Here is a 20,626-nt window from a genome sequence, read left to right on the forward strand (position 1 = left end):
GGTCAGCTCTCAGGAGGGAGGAAGGTAAGCATAGGGGTCCTCCAAGGGACTGTGCTTAGCCTTGTGCTTTTTAAAATATCCTTGAATGATTTATAAAGGAGGTGAATAGTGAGATAGGTAAGGTTGTGGATGACACCTAATTATTCAGGATGGTAAAAACCAGTCAGCTGTGAAGAACTGGAGAAGGATCTTGTAAGACTGAGTGAATGGACAACAAAATGACAGATGAAGTTCAGTGTTAAGTGCAAGGTGTGGAAGTATCCAAGATACACATACACAATGATGAGCTTTTTACTAGTTGATGCTACTCAGGAATGAGACGTTGGATTTATTGTGGGCTGTTCTCTGAAAACATCATCACAGTTCGCAACAGCTGTCAAAATGACAAATAGAATATTAAGCATTATTAAGAAGGGAATTAAAAACTACATCGATTTACTCTGTATATTTATGGTATACCCATACCATTAATATTGCTTGCATTTCTGGCCCCTTGTCATCTCCAACAGGATATAGTAAACCTAGAAAAGGTACAGAGGTGGGCAGTAAAGATGATCAAAGGCATAGAGAGGCTTCTGTACAGGGAGAGACTAAATAGGTTAGGATATTAAGTTTAGAGAAAAGAAGACTGAGAGAGGATATGATAGAGATGCATAAAATATTGCATGGTGTGGGGAAAGTATATAGGGATTTGCTATTTATCTCTCACAATACCAGAGCTAGGAGACACAAAAGGAAATTATTAGGAAGTAGGTTGCAAACTCTCAAAAGGAAGTTCTTTTTCACACAGCACATAATTAACTTGTGAAACTCCTTGCAACAAGATATTGTAGATGCTGACAGTTTAACCATATTCAAAAACAGATTGGACAGATCTATTCAGGATAGGTCCATCAGTAAGTATTAAAGGGGGTGATTTCCAAATGAGAACTTTCTAGGTCTTTAAGTGATAGGAAGCTGTTAGGGAAAAGGGATGGGGGACAGATCAGTCTTTATATAGTCCCTGTATTAATACTCTTTCCTTTGACATCTGCTCTGGGCCACGGTGAAATGCAGAATATTGGGTTGAATGGACCTGGGTCTGACCTAGTATAAATCTTTTATGTTCTCAGTAACAAGCGGTTTACTATCTGTTGCTTGCTATGATTTCTGGGCCCTCCTGGCTGATTGTCTTGGAATGCTATAGAGGACCCTCTTTGCTGTTCAGAATATGCCATCTATCCATATAAACTGACCATGCTCATAAATGAACCAGTTGATCTCCATAATTAACATTTTGTTGGGATTTGTATTTGAAGAAGGGATTCACATTCTTTGTTAGATGTTCACAGTACATACCTCAGAAGTAATATTCACCTGGGTTTGCAGAAAGCCCAAAGCATTATTTCATTGGTTGCATTTTGGTCACATTCTAAAGATATTTTTGCAACAAAGAATGGTTAGATACTAACTTGTCCTATAAATGAGCCTATAAATGAAAGTTGGATTTCCACGTTGAGAGACTGCCTGTCTCAAAATCCAGTGAGTTCAGCAACAAAATTGATATTACTTTGAGAATAGGAAAGGAAACTAGAGCAATGCTTCTTTCTAGGTGAAGAGAACTTCTGGAACCTCTGTCTGATTCAGGATAGGTTCTACACCATTCTAGACATTGGGGCACGTGGACACATCCACCTTAAGGTGGTTTGTCTGTCCAGTTGACTTGGACACAAGCTCATCCCTCCGTATGAACGAATGTGAAGAGCTCCAGATGGTATGCATAGATGGTATGCCTTCCTATCTGATCTCAAAAGCATAATCTGAACAGTCGGTAATAGTTGTAGTCAGCTATGTCAGAAATTCATCAAACTCTGGAGCTTCTGCATCCTAAACAGACAGATTCTGTTTACTGCTCGAGTGCAGAACTGCTTGGCAGACCAAGTCAGCAGGAGGTTGTGGAATGATCATGGATGATTATTAAAGGAGACTTTAGTGTTGGCCAGAATTCAGACTCAGGGTGTCCTTATACAGACCTGTTGCCTAGGAAAAGGAAATGTCATCAGGGTATCTACCTCAGTCCTACTTTTTTAGTAGAAAGATTCCTGTTACTGTGGGGAAAGGTCTAATGTATGTCTTGCCCCCAATTCTGCTTAAAAAATGGGTGATGCATAGATGGTATGCCATCCTACCTGATCTCAACAGTGTAGTTTTAACAAGTAGTAATAGCTCTAATCAACTGTGCCAGAAATTAATCAAACTCTGCAACTTCTGCATCATAAACTGAATTGTTCTGTTTACCTTCCAAGAGTGTAGAACAGTGGATGATATTAAGATTGAAACAGGACTAAATCACAGTAGTTCTAATAGTACAGGCCATGGTTGAAGCAGTCATGGCTTTCCAATCTGCTCACGTTGTTGCTTCAACCACCCATGACTACCACTGGAAAAGCCTACCTATGGATATCATAGGTATCCATCCCATCCCTGCCAGTCTCCATTTCACAGTTTGGATGTTGAGTAGCTAGATTATCCAGACAGAAGCTCTTCCTGGCTGTCCTGAATGCCTTGCGTAATATCAGGAAAATCTCACCAGAAGCACATACATCACTAAAGAGAAGACAGTTTTTCCACATGGGGGAAAAAGCCTATATCACACTGAAATCCAAAACATTCTGAACTACTCGTTTCATCTTGAAGAAGCAGGGCTATCCATCTGTTCCCTAACTGTTCATTTCTCTGTGATATCGGATATTATCCATCATGATTCAAGGGCATTTTAATCCACACTTCTTAAAAGTCTGATTATACTCTACTCTTACTTCTCCAACCAGAAACCCAGCACCAGCATGGGACTTAAGCTTCTTTCTATCAGCTCTGATGATGCACCATAAAAGTCAGTGGTAACATGTTCAGTGAAACACGTGTCAGCTGAAGTTTCATTTTTGTGACCATTAAGCCAGAAGATTAGGTGTACTACAAGCTCTTCTGGTAAGGTATCTATTAATGGTTTTCCACAGAGACAGGACTTCTGTGAGAGCATTTCCAAAATGTTTGACTTTCAAGTCAAGAATATTTAAATCTGTATCTTAGCATACAAATGAAAAAAGACTTCATGTACTTGCTGGTCACTGAGCTGCCTTGCTTAGTGAGGACAAAGTGTTTCTGGACATCACATTGTCCATTTGTTTCATTTGTAAAAATAAAGAGACATCCAAGCTTGGCACAGGCTGTCTCACGGGTTAATTATCAGGACACTATTAGAAAGTTAAGAAACTAATAAAACATCTGCAACAGACTTCTAGCTTTCTCTACAACAGCACTGTAGCAGAGCACCAAAATGTGCTTGCTACTTTAAAGGGCAGAAGCAGCCTGGCCAGGCTGCTCAGAGGGCTAGGCAGAGTCCCACAGCTGCAAGTTGCCTGAGCAACAGCCTAAGAGGATAATTGGCCAACACCTGCAGCTGGTCAGATGACTGGGAGTGGGCAGGGCACTGGGGATATATAAATCTAGGGCTGGAGCTAGTAGGGGCTCTCTCTCTAGCAACTGCCAAGGAAAGGAGCCCCTGCACAAACGAACTACCTGAGACTAGGTGCTGCCTACTTTGCTGCCTGCAAGAACAGTGAGGATCCAGGAGTCTAAGGTACCTAAGGCTAAGAGACGTGGTCCTAAGGGAGAATTTTTACCCTCTTAAAGAGGCAGAACCCAGTCTCCATTAGCATTGTTATGTTGTGGCCCAGGGGCTTGTATTTGTGTTATGGTTTATTCCAGAGGACTGGGATGAGGCTATAAGGGGAGGTTTGGAGGTCTCATTAGTGCTTGGAGAAAGCACATGATCTGGACAGAACCCAGTGATGGATGGGGAGAGCCAGGTGCATAGAGCCAGGTGCCAGAGAAAGGTGGAGAACCAGGTGCCTGGGAGAGAAACACAGAAAGCTAAACACCAGAAAACTTGGCACACAAGTGGTGCAGAGAGACAGGAGCCGAAGGGCTCGACATCAAGGAGGCACATAGAGTTGATGACAGTGTAAGATCTGTGAGGCATGGGACACGATAAGGGAAGGTCAGAGTCGTGTAGTATTCCCTAGTCATTATGGCATTAAAGGTGTAGCCTCCCATCTAGAACCAACTTACTCATTACATCAAAGACATGGCAGATGAGATAGGTGGGCAGACTGCCCAGACTGGTGAGCTGGTTGTTGTTGACCTTGAGACAATGCATCTGTCACAAGCATGTATTACATTGGTGGTTTTTTCAGAAAACTTTCTTTTTATATTGGGCATCTGCAGAGTAGCTTCTTGGTCATCCAGACATGTCTGCTCAAACATTACACCATTGCTGGCATGCTTAGAGCAAATGCAGTTTTTTAAACTGTTCTGAACTCTTTTCAAATGGATTTTGAGACATCATTGGGCACTATTAAAGCCATCTACAGATATAGGGGTATGCAAACACTTGAAGAAACAAAAGCTGTTATTCACATTTCTATAACTTGTTCACGATATCTTGTACTGTTTTTATGGTACCCTGTGTCTTCTGCTTCAGAGTGTACATATGGGGATTCTGGCATTAAGGAACTGAATGAAACTTGGAGTAGCTCTGTCTTCTGTAGATTCACATTTGGAATTAAAAAGAAGGAAGCTATTTGCTTTGCCCCAAAAGGTAATACTACAGAAAACAGTTCAGCTCCAGTACACTAATGCCTGCCTACAGTTACAGGGTAATATGAATGTGCAGCAGTTCTTAGAGAACAACACTAGGAAAAGGTAAATATTTTTGTTAAAAGGACCCATTTTTCTAATAGACATCTCTAGATATACTCACATTAACTTTTGCTATTTTCTTTGCTAAGGGGGGTGAAAAATGCACATAGTAGTCCTGCCTAACTTTGTGTTATACAGAAAGACTAGCTATGCATTTTATTGGAGTTGGTAATTTATTATTTGAATTTTAGCACAAATAGGCTTATCTTAGATTTAGCTGCACATGAAGAAAACACATTTTCTTCTTTTGAGGCAAATATATATTCCAGCCATGTTTCTAAATCATCCATCTGCTTTCTCAAATGCAACCTTCTTTTAAACATAACTTTGCTAGCTTCTAATCTTCATCCTTTCTCCACTCCAAAATTTGGCACACATCAACAGCTATTCGGTATATTCTGTTGAATTTACCTTTAATTAATTTCATTCTTTACCTTTGTTGTTTTGCTCAGACCTATATAGTCTCCCAAAAATCACTCATGTCCAATCTTCAGTCTATTCAGAATGTTACTACATGATTTAGCACCTCTGCATGCAAACTTTAAGAGCTAGAAGAGACTTAATCTCGATAACTGATCACATAACCTCTCAAAGTGCTGTAGCCCTGTCTAAGGACTTTGGTGTATGCTGGGTCAAGCCCATGGGTTACTGTGGCAATTCTTTCATCCTGCTAATGGGGATATGATAGTAATTTACCATGAAATCACACAAACCTCCACTAAATTATTTGTGTATTAACGTACATGAAATGAGGGTCCATTGTGTTGTGGTTTTTTTGGTCCTAAACGGGTCTAGGTTGTAATCCTCATTTGTAGTTTTTATTATATGGTTTATGGTACCAGAAATTATACAGTCTCCTGAATGTGTGAAGTTTTATGTGCAGAGCAGAAGGCCTATAATATTCGCATGTGCTGTTCAAAATCACGTTGCATAGTTACAGTTTTGATTCTCTATGTGAGGTGGGCTTATATTTGTACCTAACATCATTAAAAAGCTTTTTGTTCATATTATCTTTGAGAAAAGGCTCATAACACTTTCTATTTAGTCACATTAAAAGCTTATTGTAATGCTCACTTACATCTTTGAGATGCACATGGTTGGTTATTTGATAATTATTTTTTTCTGAAAATTAGGACTAAAACTGTTAGCCCTTTGATGTGTACAATTAAACAATTCATTCCAGATGCTTTGGTTTGTTTATTTTCTAGTGACTTTTTTTTAAGGCAGATTAATTTTTCTAATGGAATTTCAATCATATTAAAGCTGAATTAAAATATGTTGTAGGTCCTAATGTTTCAAGTCAGGAAACTCCTTATATTTTAACAATATGAATTTAGGTCCAGTTTTTCCTATAGAAGTACAGGTGGTGAGCTTATGCTCATGTTGAATACCTGTGTGAAAGTTTTAGCTTTAGCTGTCAATATCTTTGATTTGTGTGCAAAGATTCTACCTAACAATGGGTTTTGTTTTTTCAGATTTGAGACATTGTAGCTCAGGGAATACTCAGATTTGCCTAAGGTTGTCTGATCCAGTAATTTAGGTTAATATTGGATCCTCAGATACTTTTCGCCCATTAAGATGGTAGATAGTCTTTCTGTTTAACTAAATGAAATGAATGGTAGAAGCCAGAGAAAACCATAGAATCTCTGGTTAGCAATATTAGAATTACACTTTGGATACTATTATTTTTAAAAACTAACTCACCTAGGTGATACAAATTGTCTGTAAGGTTATATGCACTATCTCAAATCTTTATTTTTCAGAAAGTCAATAAAGGCAAGTACATTATTACTATCTTTTTCATGCGACTGTGTATAACATATGTTTTCATTTAAAATTTAAATTGGCAAATATAATCCCAATTCCTTGTTGCTGTTTGTTGTCAAAAGATATACTGTATCTCAGTAGAGATGCATTATTTTACTAAAGGCACTGATCTAAAATTATGTAATTAGATTGTTCAGTTTCATATTAGAAAGAAATGATAGTGCCTGTTTTAATAAAAATGCCATTTTTAAATGTAAGCTGTTCTTAGAAATGTGTACTTAGGTCAGATTTAAGATTTTGTTGACCAAACTCAGCAATTTAATACTTTTAATACATGTGGATTTTTAAAATTAAATTTAAACTACTAATTTCTAGGGCTTATAATTCTTTTAAAGAATGATTACCAAATAATGTTTGCAGTAAATTACTTATGGGTATTCACAACTTAAATTCATTTTAATGCTTTTTGTCTAGGAATATAGTAATACAAGAAGCAAGGAGAAAGGATGACTTGTGGTTAAGACATTGATTGAGTTTCAGGTGAATGCAGGGAGCTAAGGGGCAAGTTAACCCCAAACATGAAACTATACTGGTATATTTAAACCACATTAATGGAGCTCCTTTTCACCTTTCTGGAGGCAACATGCATCTGATAGAAGAAGTACATTCTGATCTAGTGCAGTAAAATCCCTGTTATCTGGCACGAGTGGCGGATGGGGGGTGCTGGTAAGCTAGAAGTGCTGGTTACCTGAGGCACGGAGTTTCCGGCCGGCTGCAGAGTGGGAGGGGCGGCAGCAGCTGCGCACAGAGCAGCGGTAGCACAGGCTTGTGGGTGGCGGTTGCCACTGTGTGCAAGCTTTGTCCCCCCGCACAACAGGAGGCAAAGCGGTGCGGCGCCATATGCATTCCACCACTTTCAGGAGCGCAGTGGAAGGCAAAGAGGCATGGTGCCATGTCCATCCTGCTGCTTTTGGTGCCGTGCCAAAATTCTGGTTAATAAGGTATTCCGATTGGTGAATAACAGAGATTTTACTGTATGCACTAACCTAAACTGTGGTAAATGTGCATGTGTAGTTGTCCCCTCCCCCCCCCGCACACACACACACACACACGCTTTATGTATAAACTGTTACGTGGATTTTTTCAAGGTAGACCTTAATATTATTATTATTATACTATTACCAGCAGGTCCAAGTGAGATAAGGACCACATTATGCTACAAAGGAGGTATCAGTTTTGATGTACTCCTGACATGCACAGTACTCCTGTTGTAGCTAACTTGACTTTAGTGCTCAGTCCACTGAGCAAGCATACTTATGATGTTGCTTCCAGCTTAAATTGTTTGTCCATATTAGTTTAAATAACCTTTTCTTCCTCACTGGAGCACTTCCTGCACCCTGCAAGTTTTCTTGGTAACTAGCATGCATCTAGCCGATTAAACTTCACAACCATCAAAAGTGGCAAAATTATGTTTTATTGAGTCATGTGCATCACACTTAATATTTAGTAAACAGTTGGTGCTAATGGTAATTAGTTCAGAAACAATATACTTCACACGTTTTGGTGGAGGGCCTGCCTTTGTGCTTCTACTCAAATAATGTTTTTATTGGTAACTAATTCTAAAGGAATGACCGAAATATTTCTGTCTAAACTATTGGGCAATATAGAAAATATCAGTACTTTTATTAATAATTTTAAAAATGCATTTTCATTGCTCCTTCAGACTTTAACTCTGGCACCTGTTCTCACTTTTCACTTTAAAAAAGTTCCCTTCAGGTTCCATGTTATACTACTATTTTTCTTTTTAAATAGCTTTATTGGACATTCGCTGGGCAATTTAATAATCCGTTCAGTGCTCACAAGACCTCGGTTTAAATATTACCTCACCAAGCTTCACACTTTCCTGTCTCTGTCTGGACCACATCTTGGTACCCTGTACAACAGCAGTGCTCTTGTTAATACAGGTAAAAATGTTATTTTCAATGGTATATTTTTAGAACAAATTCATTTAGGGGGAGAATGGCTCAACATCTTTTCCAGTAAATTGTTAATTAAAAAGGAGTATGCAGGTCTTTCTGTTCCTTGAATTATAAGAACCAGATGTATTGTTGGTCTGATCTTGTGAGCAGAGGGAAACCTTATTGTAGTGCCTGAGCATACATATGGGAGTATACTAATGTGCTTGAGCCAGTTTTTGTTAAGATATTTGCAAAAAAAAAATAGAGATTCATTCATATATACTATCACTTTCTTATTATGAGGGTGGTGAAACATTGAACTAGACTACTTAGAGAGGTTATGGAATCTCCATCCCTTAAAATTTTCAAGAGCAGACACTTGGCTGGGATAGCTTAGTCAAGGATGATCCTGAATTGAGCAGGATGCTGAACTAGATGTCTTGTGAGGTCCCTTCCAGCTCTCTCATCCAGTGAACCAGTGTGCACAGGGCCAGTACAGTGTGTTTCAGTACAATTCAGCCTTGTACAATATAATCAAACCCTTTATGACTCTTGCATCCATTAAATCTAAACAACAGGGTTCAAATATTCTGTGTTGGATGTGTTTGGTAAACAACACAAATTATTCTGCAGTAATTTCTAATAGCATAATTAAGAAAACTATATGATGGCTTGTGTACAGTTAGTGAAAAGGAAGAAGTGAAGTTTGTCATGAATTATTTGCCTAAAATTAAAGGGCACCTACACACGTGCCAAACACTGAATTAAGATATGTCAGAACTGACTTGATTAACATTTCCTAATTGGCATGCTCCAGCAGCTTCGGCATCATGTGTATTCAGTGTCCCTACTCTTCAAAATGGCAGCTGGGGTGCTTTAAGTAACGGTTGTTGAACAAGCACCCCAATCACTATTTTGAAGCATGGGAAGCTGAATACATGAGACACTGTGGGCACCCTATCGCACCTTACCACCTAAATTGCCTGGTAAGGGTTTCAAATTTCTTGGAGTAAACAAATCAGTGAAATTGCTTGGACTTTCTACATTTGGCACGCAGAGTATGATATGTAATCCTCAGTGTATATTATGCCCTGTTATGGAGAAAATTTTGACATAAATCACAAAGAAATTGTATACTTTACTCTTTCAAACATTATATATCTCAAAGTTACAATGTTTGAAACTTTTTTAAAATATAAAAATATGGGCTTAGACCCAGGGGTGGGCAAAATGGTGGGTCTGGCTGGTGGCCAGACTCGATTTCCCAGCAGCCCCTGCCTGCATCATTGCAGCCAGTTTCCATGGCAACCCCAAGCAATGGCAGGGCTGTGACAGCATTGGGGCAGGGTTCATTACGAGCAGCCCCAGCAGCATTAGCAGGGCAGTGCAGCTGGAAGGGGAGCTGCTCCAAGACTAGGGCTGGGATCTTGCAGTGGTGACAGCATGGTCTAGAGCTAGAGTACAGCCATGATCTGCTGCCTGCGCATCCCTGCCTGGGGCAGGCGGGCACCGGATTGCAGTTCTGCCCCAGCTCCAGACCATGCTGCCACCATCACAAGATCCCAGCCCTGGAATAGCTGCATACCCTGCTGGTGCTGCTGGGGCCGGTCTCCATGGAAACACTGGCCCTGCACTGTCATGGCACTGCTGCTGCTAGGGTGTTCATAAAAACTGGCTGCAGTGACATGGGCAGGAGCTGCTGGGAAATGGAGTCCGCTGTGGGCTCTATCTGGTCCACAGGTCAGACTTTCTGTGCCCCTAGCTTAGACAAAGGTTCCCTTTAAGTGGTTTTAAAGGGGAGGGGGACCTGCTAGCTGTTACTTTGTGACAGCTTGGAGCAGCAGCTTTTGAGACTGCCCCAAGTAAGCCTTTGGCTCTACCCTGTGTCTGCATATTACCATGTGGTTAATATTTAAGGACATATTCTGATTTTCTGGTAAAAGAATGTATTTCCTATCATTAAGAATATGTACTTATTGAAAACAAAGGACTACTATCATTAAATCCATTAGGATGAAATAGTAGCTGAAATAAATATAAAATGATTTTGGACTTGATAATACTGACACTGCTAAATAACTGAATCGGGGGAACTGAATGTATGGACAGTAACTACACACTTAACTGATGTTTAGTGATGATTGTATTGTGGAACTGTACTTATGTTGTACCTAACAATACAGGTCTCTGGTTTATGCAGAAGTGGAAAAAGTCGGGTTCTTTATTACAACTGACGTGTCGAGATCATTCAGACCCCCGGCAAACCTTCTTGTACAAACTTAGTAAAAAAACAGGTAAGCTTTGCTCGTGTTAGCTGCTAGCATGTTATTGAATACTTCCATTTCCTTTTTATTTTCTAATTTTTCTAGAAACAGTTTATTGTTTCTTGAAGTAATAAACTACATAGGCAACATGTCAGACATTTAGTTACATTGAGGTAGGAAGACTATTGCAGAACTAGCATTAAAGAACTTGAAGCTGTGATTGGTACAGCCAGCCAAGCCATATGTAGATTTGCACTCTCACACTTGGTCAGTAGCTTCATGGAGGTTGGATCAAGACTTAGAATTACTCGTGTTTTTCCACATGTAGAGCTATTTGATTATTTAGATCGAGTGCTTTTCAAACTTTAAACTTCTGTTGTAAAATTTCTACAATGAGACCGTTCCAGGTGGAGATGATTGATGTAATAAAACTCCAACTTTTAGCAAAGTACACTTAAAGTTAAATTAATTAAAATCTTTTACTAGCCTTCCAGCTGTCCCCATGTTATCATTCACACGCTTGTCTCCATTTCTTTTTCTTGTGTTTTGACATGTGCCAGTAGATGATAATAAGTTTAGGTGTTGATTGAAGATATCTAGGCCAGTATCATACTAAGATACAATGCAGTTGCTGTGCACAGGCTAGATTCCAAGTAGGAAGTAGTATAGCCACAAGTGGTACTGTGTGTGGGCTAGTAAGCTCTGCTTTGCAAATTAGTTCCAGAGCAAGCATGTTCACAGCTAGTTAGTGTGTCTCACTAGGTGGCTATTTTGCACCATGTAGATGCCCTAAAATGTTATCACCTGTGGCTTATTCACAGTTAGGCATTATAAAGTTGATGAGGAATCATCAGATAGATATTGCTGAATGTATGCCACTGTGTTGAGGCAGAGGTGTTTAAGTGATTGTAGCAGAAGTCTGCTTCTCCATCAAAGCAGTCAGAGATCTGACTTTCTGGGGGAGTTGGTCTCAGACATGGCAGGGAGAAGATCAAAGAGAAAGCATGGATGGGAGAATGTTGATCTGTCCAACTGCTGTTCTCCTAGATGTAAGTCCAGCCACAGAGAAACCTATGAAATGAGCAGGAAAAGGCAAAAGGTGTTGAAATGAAAAAATAGTATTCATTCTCTGAGTCAAGTGATAGTTCAGAGATCTATAGGTGCTTTCAGTTTGAAGAACATTGGGCAGATCTCCCTAGTCTCATGATTGATTGATTGATTTGAGAACCTTCCTTTGTCTAGTAGAGTGGTTCTCAAATGTTTTTGGACTTGAGGCACTTCTCACTGGACTCGAGGCACCCCTCCATAACTTCTGTGAATTGAGTGGCATCCAATTTCAAAAACTAATATATATATTACAGTGCTTGCCTCCTTACAGAAGGGTTTGGGGTGGGGGATCATTCAGGCAGGGACAAGCCTGAGCCTGCATGTATCTGCTTAGCTTGTCTCCTCACACCTTGTGGCACTTCTCAAAGGACCTGGTGGGACTCCCATCACTTTGGTTGAGAATCACTGGTCTAGTATAATCAAGCTTTTCATCTTTTTTGCTGAAAAAATAGTTACTTAGAACTTTTTCTTTTCATATTTTTAAGTTCCCTGCCAAGATTTTTCTTTGTTATGAATAATTATTATATAGCTTCCAAAAAACCTAATGTGTTTTATTAGATTTATTTTTAAAGCATCCATCACCATAATATCTAGGTCCTCTTTATATGTATGTATTGTTCTTAAAAGGAGTGTGGCATTGCACTCCTGAAGTTTAGCAGCTCCTGAATAAAAGTAAAAATTTGGATGAATTCAAAAGATCCCATCAATTACTTAATAACATGATTTTATGAAGATAGCAAGACTCAGTTTCTCACTACACTCCAGTGGATGCTTGTTCTCAAGCCCTTAGCTGGGAAAGATTTATCCTCAGACCTTGTGAAGTGTGCCATCAGCTGAAGTATCCTGATTGAATGAAACTATCATTCTGAAATGCAGTTCCTAAGGTAAGTGTTTCTTGGTCAGTACAGAGCTTTAGTGAGAACAAACAACCTTGAAGTGGATTCGGTAATTGGTAGATAAACAGTACAAAACAGCACACAGTGTAGGTTCTCAGTGGTCTGTGCTTTGTCTAAGTTCATATTTTTACTATAGGTCGTCTTATATAGTTCTTCACTTCTTGAGCTAATTTATTCTCAGTCCTCTATAATTTACTTAACCTGAATTATTTTCACCAGCATAGAGAGAGCCAGCATGCTCTACTACTTGCTATCCATCCTTGACAATTTTTCAGTTATGTTACTGCGTCGGTCCTTTCAGTTCTTTCTAGTTCTTTGGACTGGGACCCAAAGGGCAAAATTCCTGATGGGCTCTTCAATTTCTTTGCGTTTTTGAGACCCTTGAGAAATGGCTTTAAACCATTTCTTCAGTGATTTTGAACAGTGGCAGTTAAACAAAATTTATGAACTTTGGAACATATGTCCTTTAGAAAGTTCAGTTTCTGACAAAGGAAGATTTTTTTTTTTCATCCTTTTCCCCCATTGGTCAGAAATGTCTCCTTGTCAGTCACCTGCTTTTCTTTCCTTACTTTATAGTTGCATTAGCAAAGCTATCCCTCTTTGTATTTGTCTCTCAACTTAAGAAAACTTCACATAAGAATACTCTTACAATATAGAAATCATAAACTATACAGGATTCTGTAATTCAGTAATTAATATGACTAAGACTATATGTGCCCCCTTCTTTATAATATTCATGGTTTACCAATCATTTGTTAGTAATTAAACCTTAAATTGAGGCTTTTTAATGAGCTCTTTCCAGTCCGGTCTTTCTTGCTTAATCTTAATTGCAGGGTTTATTATTTGCCTCTTTGCCTTGTTACTTCCAATATTGTGCCAAAGAAGTATCTGGCAGAGTTCACACTGTGGTCATTTGAGACATCAGGATAGTTTCAAACCTGCTGCATTTGTGCAGCTTGGACTAGACTATCAAATTTGCCAAGGTTAGTAAGAGAACCATCCTAAAAATAAAAACTATGTATATTTTCCACCTTCAAATAAGCACAATAATGAACAGAAATGTATGTTATAATAATTTAAACCTGAATGCAAAGGAAAACAAATATTTTTTTTTTTTGTGAGGGAAGTGACAGTATTGTCATGTATGGGCAGCACTGGATTTATTATCCAGTTTGGAGGTAAAGTTTGGTAGATGTAATTGTTTCATGGCTATATCCGCTATTAGCTCATTAGCTATATTCATGCTATGTTAACGGTCATCTGTGGAAACTGATAGTGCTAAACTGAATAGGTACTTGAGGAGAGGAGGAATTGGCATGATTTTCTTTAATTGGGTAGGCTTTTTCTGTGAAATGAGGACAGCCTTAGATAAAACTGTGCTCTGAAAGGGTGACTACTGTTGACAATACCTGCTTTCCAAATTAGAATAAATGAATAAATACTTTGTGTGATACTTCTAGTTAAGAGTAAATATAAATATACTTAGTTGAATAAATACAGATTTATAATAAATGCACATGCTTTTTCCATGACTATAAAATCATAACACCATAGAATATTCATGAGAGACTTAATTGTAGGATTTTATCATGTGCAAGATTAGTGTTATAATTATCACTTATATAACTTGAAAGCTTTTTGGATATTTCAATCATATTGTGAAAATTAAGAAATTACTAAGGCAGCCTGACATAGTAAATTGTAACAGGTTAGCAATGTATAAATAGCAGTTGATAAAATAGCAAGCACCTTTCTTAAACTGAATAATTTCTTAAATTATGTCATTAACAAATTCTGCCATGCTTTAAATCACTGTGTATGGTTTGTGTGTGAGTTCAGTTGTACTTTTTTATGTCACAGTTGTGGGTATTTAAAAATAGTCAAAACACAGTTCATTGTCATTAATTCTGCAGTTCACAGTAGACACTTGATAGGCAAGTAGCCACTATTATTAGAGGCAGCCTCAACATGTCACTCATACCTTGAGGCAGATTCTGTTCTACCTTTTAGACACAAAAATGTAAAAACAGAAACATTAATTCTGTGCTTAATATAAATAGAATCTTAAATTGTAGCCTTACCTTTTCCATGTAAAATAAAAACATATTGTTTATTTTTCAGAATAAATTGAAAGAGGAAAAATGAATCAATTAAAAATTATATGGTCTATTTAAAAATGTATTTGAAGAGGAAAAAAATTAGTTAATTGACCAGTTGATGTTTAATAGAAAATTAAAAATAAATTGCACTTTTTATGGAAGCTAAAGCTTGAAAGACTCTTGGGCTGAAGATAAATATTGTCTGGAAGCAGACAAAGAGAGTGAGTGAGATGATCAATGCAATGTCATGTGGGCCCTAGACAGACATTTGAAGCACTTCAGAAGACAAGCAGACAAATATATACACCCAATGAATCACTCTAAAAATGGCAGAAGTGCTCTAAAATAGACCCAGGATGGAGTAGCAACTTCTTTGAAACACTTCACGTTCTGTGTGCATGCTCAAGTGTTATGTGACAGGAGGTTGCTCAGCCCTTTGGCATCTCACAGAGCTCTGCCCTCCTCCCGATATCACCCACAGGGGGGGAGAGGGAGAATGGAGTGAGCAGCAGATGAGTGCTCTCCTTAGTGGTCTGTGACAATCTCTAGAACCTGAGATGTATGCAAGGAATCTTTCTCTCCAACCCTTGATTTGGAAACCAGAAATCCCTGAGTGTCTCTCTGCCTCTGGTCTCCCACTTCTAATAGGAGGGGGATGAGGACTCTGGTGTCCTGGTTCTAGTGGGAGGCTGGAGATAATGATTCCTTACATGTCTCTTGGTTTCCAGAAATGGGGGGCTGGAAGCTGAGCACACAGGAGAGCGCTCATTGGCTGTCTGCTCTGCTGTTCCCCTTTCTCCTCCTGTTTAGGAGCAGGAATAGAGCAACAGCACTAAGCAACTCTCTGTCACTCCCCCTGGCTGTAAAGCATGCTGCCACATGGTTGTGGTGATTTTGAAGAGCCCCAGTGGGGGCTGTCTGTAGCCGGAAGTGGAATTTGGAGCGTTTTAAATGTACTTGTATTCATGGTTATAGTAATTTCAGTGACAGATTCTGGGGTTCCCACTTTCTTGGTAAGTTCTTGGGTAATATATAAATGTTGTTTGACTCGATACAATTATATCTTGGGTCATAAAAATGATTTGTCCGCAAGCTTGCAGTTTAATGTCTCAAATCATGAGGTGCTTTGGTACAGTATTATTTTTCTCAAGTATAAAAAAATGCATTGACTCTATTCAAAGAGAACAGTACCTAAGAAAGGTCTTACACTACCTAAGAAAGGTCAGTGGACAGTAAAGGTGTCTTTGGTAAGTTGTTTTGGACTCTGTTGATACAGCATCTTTATTCAGGGCAGCATAAATAATGAAGTGATGCTCATCATGACTACAGGTATCAAACATCCCTAAAAAGGTCCATTCCACAGCAAAAAAATCTTCTGTTTGAGAGCCCCAGCCCTTAACATCTACTTTGTGTTCTTTGGGTGCATGTAAAATTGTAAAACAAATAAATAAATAAAATCATACTAAACCTGAAACTAAGTTAAGACAAAACCCCAGGGATGGAATTCCATTATACTGTGTGTGCCTACATGGCACTTACTCAGCTGCATTAATGATGTTTTTGGTACTCATGCACAGTTTGCAATTCTGTTATCCTGCAGTGTAGATGTGTAAATATAAGCACTTAAACCAAGCGTGTGCAGTAGGCTATATACTTGCTCATGGCTACTTGACTATGCATGCATTTAAACTGGCATAAGTCTTGGGAAAAATGAAGTGGGGAGCCATTCTTGTGTTTTGGCCGCAATAATTGAGCAGCTGAGGTTGCCACGGAAGGGACAGACATGAGTTCTAGGTCCCTCTCCTGCAGAGGGATTGAGCCGAATCTCTCTGATTTCCAAGCAGAATGTTCTAACCACCAAATCACAGGTTAGGAATTATCCCAGGCCAAGCACTAGCAGCTGCATTTATAAGGAAAATAATTATCAACGTACCTATATGGAGATTTGCATGTCAGGGAAAGAGTCCTCAGGAACTTATGGATTTCATGCGGACTGTTCTCCGACTGTACAAATGTCTGGACCTACAGGTCAACATGAGGAAAATCGTTTTTAATGCTGATGCAATGCGTGGAATTCATAGGAGCTATACTAGACTCCATGATAGTCAAGATCCTAGGACAGTTTAAAAGACCGTGTCCAATACCCTGATGTATTACACCAACTTCAGGCAGTTCTTCAAACAACAGAAATCATTTTTATAAACAACAAGAATGATGGGAACCTTTCCTTGATCCTGGGGTCCTAGTGTGTGCAACTGTGCTACACACAAGATTTGCTATCCATGTGAACTGAGCCGTGGGTCCCATGACTGGAATGGACATATGCCATGCCTCAACCCCAAATGCAGCTTGGGCATGCCTTGACACACATTTCAAGGGTGTTTGCATGCCATCGGGGTGCCCTTCTGTTCCAAACCCCTCTCTGCTTTCTGCTGCTTGACCACTGAAAACAAGCCAGGATGTGCCAGAAGCCAACTCCTTGGCCTATGGTGCATCAGCCCTGTCTTCGTTGCTCAGTCAGTGGCAGCTTTACAAGAGGTTTTTACCAGCTAGAAGGATTGCACCCTCCTAGTCCAGTCATGCACTGAGAAAAGATAAATCTCCATTTCCACAGAATGACCATGGTTGTATGGTCAATGTACTGGAGTTGCAATGAACACTGATAATAAGTGAGTAACTGGGGCCCTGAACTGGCCCTGGTGTGGTCTAGAGGCTGGAACTTGCAGCTAATTGGGAGTGGGTTCTCAAATGATCTCTAAGGTCCCAGTGCTGCACTATACTGTACAAGCTCATGTCAGGCTGTGGGTACCTGCCTTGCAACTTGCCAGTGCAGCGGAAGCCCAAGATCATGATCCCACACTCTTCCTACACTGGTAAGTAGTAGTAGCATGATTGGGATCTGATTCGTAATCCCAAAATCACATGTCTTGCCATGCAAGTGTGGCATGACAGGCAGCATTATTGGGATTGTGGATCAGATTCCGTAATGCCATTAAGTGAATGTGTGCCAGGGCTGTTACATATGACACTCCTGATTACACCTATTAGTTTGCTTTTTTTACAGTAATATGACATTGTTAACTTGTGTCCAGTTTGTGATCCACTGGATCATAGTAGTATCCACAAGATCCTTTTCTGCAGACCTGCTGCCTAGACAGTTTTTCCCCATCATGTATTTGTGCAGTCATTACTTTCCACGTGTCATTTTTAAATTGCATCCATTGATTTTCAAGATGGGCAAATGCAAAATACTGTACTTAGGTAGGAATTGCCAACACCTGGAATAGAAAATGGTGAATGACTGGCTAGGCAACTATGTTGAAGAATGATGTAATTGACTAATGAAGCTGAAATGGATTGTTATTCTTTATTATTTTCAATAAAAAGAAAAAGAAATTATATAAAGCTGAATAGCAGGGATTTTTGTGGGTAATGTCTTTTATTGAACCAGCTGAAATTATTTATTTAGCTTATTATTATTTATTGTTCCAATAAAAGATAGCCCACAAAAATCCTTGCCCCTCATATCTCCTGGACCATCATGGCTATAGCATCATTCCAATACTGTAAAGCTATCTGGAATTCTTTTTTATATGTGGCAGAAGATTCCCCAGCTCTGTGTAATAATGAGTAGGTAATCTTCAGTGTAATTCGTTTGATCCTCAGAAAAAGTGAGCAAATATGTTGCAAGAAAATGAAGACAAACAAAGGGTTCAAGGATTGGTTTTATGTGGAAGGTTTGGGGATATTTGTGGGGTAAGAAGTCATGGCATTCTTGATAGATGGATTTCACCTGAGTAACTTGGAAACTAACAGATCTGGGCTTCAGACTAGCAAGAATGATAAGAAAAGCTTTACATCAAAAAAAAGTTTGAGACTTCAATACTAAGAATTATTATGGCAGACTTCCTTCCAAGATGTAGAATGGAAAACAAATGTTTCTAATAAAGGTGGGGTCCTGCTATGCATGGATTGTAATCGCTGGCAGATTTTTTTCACCCTATAGTTACAGAACCAGCATGAAGTGATACTATTTTAGACTTCTTTTTCATAAGCACAAAGACATAGAAGAACTAGTTATAGAAAACGAACTCAGATTGAGAGATCCCAAGTTGATATGATTTAAGTGGAAAGATAGAACAGAAAATGTTAAATACAGACCTGTTTATTTCAAAGATTGAATTTTGAGAAATGAGGGCAACCAGTAGCATCAACTGATCTGAAGAGCTCAGAGATCTGAGTGTGGAAGAGGCTTAGAATTTCCTTAAGTCCAAGTAGCAAAAACTTTTTGGAATGTGTATCCCAATGAAGGGTGAAGGGGCAGAATGTTGTAGAGAAGGGCCCCTAATTTAATTGGACGATAACCAGCTCCCTCAAAAAGATGAGTCGGTGTAAGCAAAGAGGAAACATGGAACAAAAAGAGAGACTGTTGCAAAGAAAGCTGCCTCTTGAGGGTCTGAAAGTTATAAGGATATAAAGAAGTCCTCCTGAGGCATGGTCAAGTGTTACATTTGTAGCACTATGTATGCCATTGTAGCACTACAGAAAGTGAGTGTTTAGCCATTCAAGCTATTTGTAGCACTACAAGGATGATGAAATCACCACAAAATATAGTACCTCTTTCAAAAAGGACCTTTTTTGCAATACTGTTTTGTAGTGCTGATGAGAGTGGTGGGGGAGGGAGAGCACCTGGGTCCATAGCAGTTAACTCAGTTGCAGTGACCTGTTGAAGACATGCTATGGAGTGCAGCAGGAGGAGCCACTTTTCTTATGATAGAAGACCTCAGTGCTGCCACCCATGCTTAGGAAAACTGGGAAAAGCCACTCTTCTCAAGGGGGTGATTGCAGCTCTTCCTGCTTCCACAGCCCCTGAGGGAACACCAGGAATATCCTCTGTTCCTACGGTGGCAGCAGCAACAGGAAGAGCTGCCACCACCACTGTAGGAATACTGGGAAGAACCACTGATCCCTGACAGCCTGTTGGAGAGGCCAGGCAGTTACTGAGCTCACTGATAGGAGAGAATTTAAGGAGCAGTCCTCTGTCACCCCTTGGCTAGAAAGCTTGCCTGCACACTTACATAGCACTATACTTTTGTAGTATTACAAAACGAATGGTTTGTAGTGCTGAGCTAGACCTTGCAAAGAAATTAAAAGGTTTTTTCACCACATAAATGAAGAGGGAGTAAAAAATAGGTGATGTGTCAGCACTATGCGGTGAGATGCTTGTGCTGAAATGGCTGGAGAATGGTTCTTAGCAGAGTACCTCAAGGATCATTCTTCATTTTTTGACATTGGCATACAAAATAAGGGTATGCTAATTAATTTGACCAATTACATGTAGTTAGCAGAAATCATCAACACAGGATTAGAATAGCATGCAGGGATAATTAGGTGATCTTCAGGACTTACGTAATAGGAGAGGGATGACATTTTATAGTGCAGAGCATAAAGGTATACTCTTACAGACAAGTAACATGAATTTCTGCTATAAGATGGGCAGTGATCAGTCAAGAGCATTTAAAAGAAAAAATCTGCATATCTAGGTTGATCATAGGATGACACTGAGCTGCCAAGCTGGCAGATAAAATTCAAAGGCAAATACAGTTTTAAGATGTAGGCGATAAGGTAACTTCAGTAGAAACAGGAGTATTAATAATATTGTGCAAGACAATGGCAAGACCTCATTTTGAATGCTATGTATAGTTCTGGTTACTTGCTTTCAAGAAAGATGAACTCAAAGTGAAGTGGTTCCGGAGAAAGCTACTACAGTGATCAGCATGGATCCTGGTTTTCTC

At 39.3% G+C, this 20,626-nt stretch overlaps 1 protein-coding gene across 4 annotated transcripts in view; it reads left to right on the forward strand.

Moving 5' to 3' along the window:
• FAM135A (family with sequence similarity 135 member A) overlaps window positions 1–20,626 on the forward strand; it is a 141,883-nt gene that overhangs the window by 113,982 nt on the left and 7,275 nt on the right. For 3 of the 4 annotated variants that reach the window (XM_019537608.1, XM_019537609.1, XM_019537610.1), the window contains 2 exons: window positions 8,320–8,471; window positions 10,649–10,759. In XM_019537608.1, the coding sequence (XP_019393153.1) occupies window positions 8,320–8,471; window positions 10,649–10,759 (263 nt within the window). The remainder of the gene's footprint in view (window positions 1–8,319; window positions 8,472–10,648; window positions 10,760–20,626) is intronic. The other variant, XM_019537612.1, reaches the window with a different exon arrangement.

The sequence above is a fragment of the Crocodylus porosus genome, unplaced genomic scaffold (genome assembly GCF_001723895.1).
Source record: "Crocodylus porosus isolate Cpor-Errol unplaced genomic scaffold, CroPor_comp1, whole genome shotgun sequence".
In the NCBI taxonomy this organism is placed as follows: Eukaryota; Metazoa; Chordata; order Crocodylia; family Crocodylidae; genus Crocodylus; species Crocodylus porosus.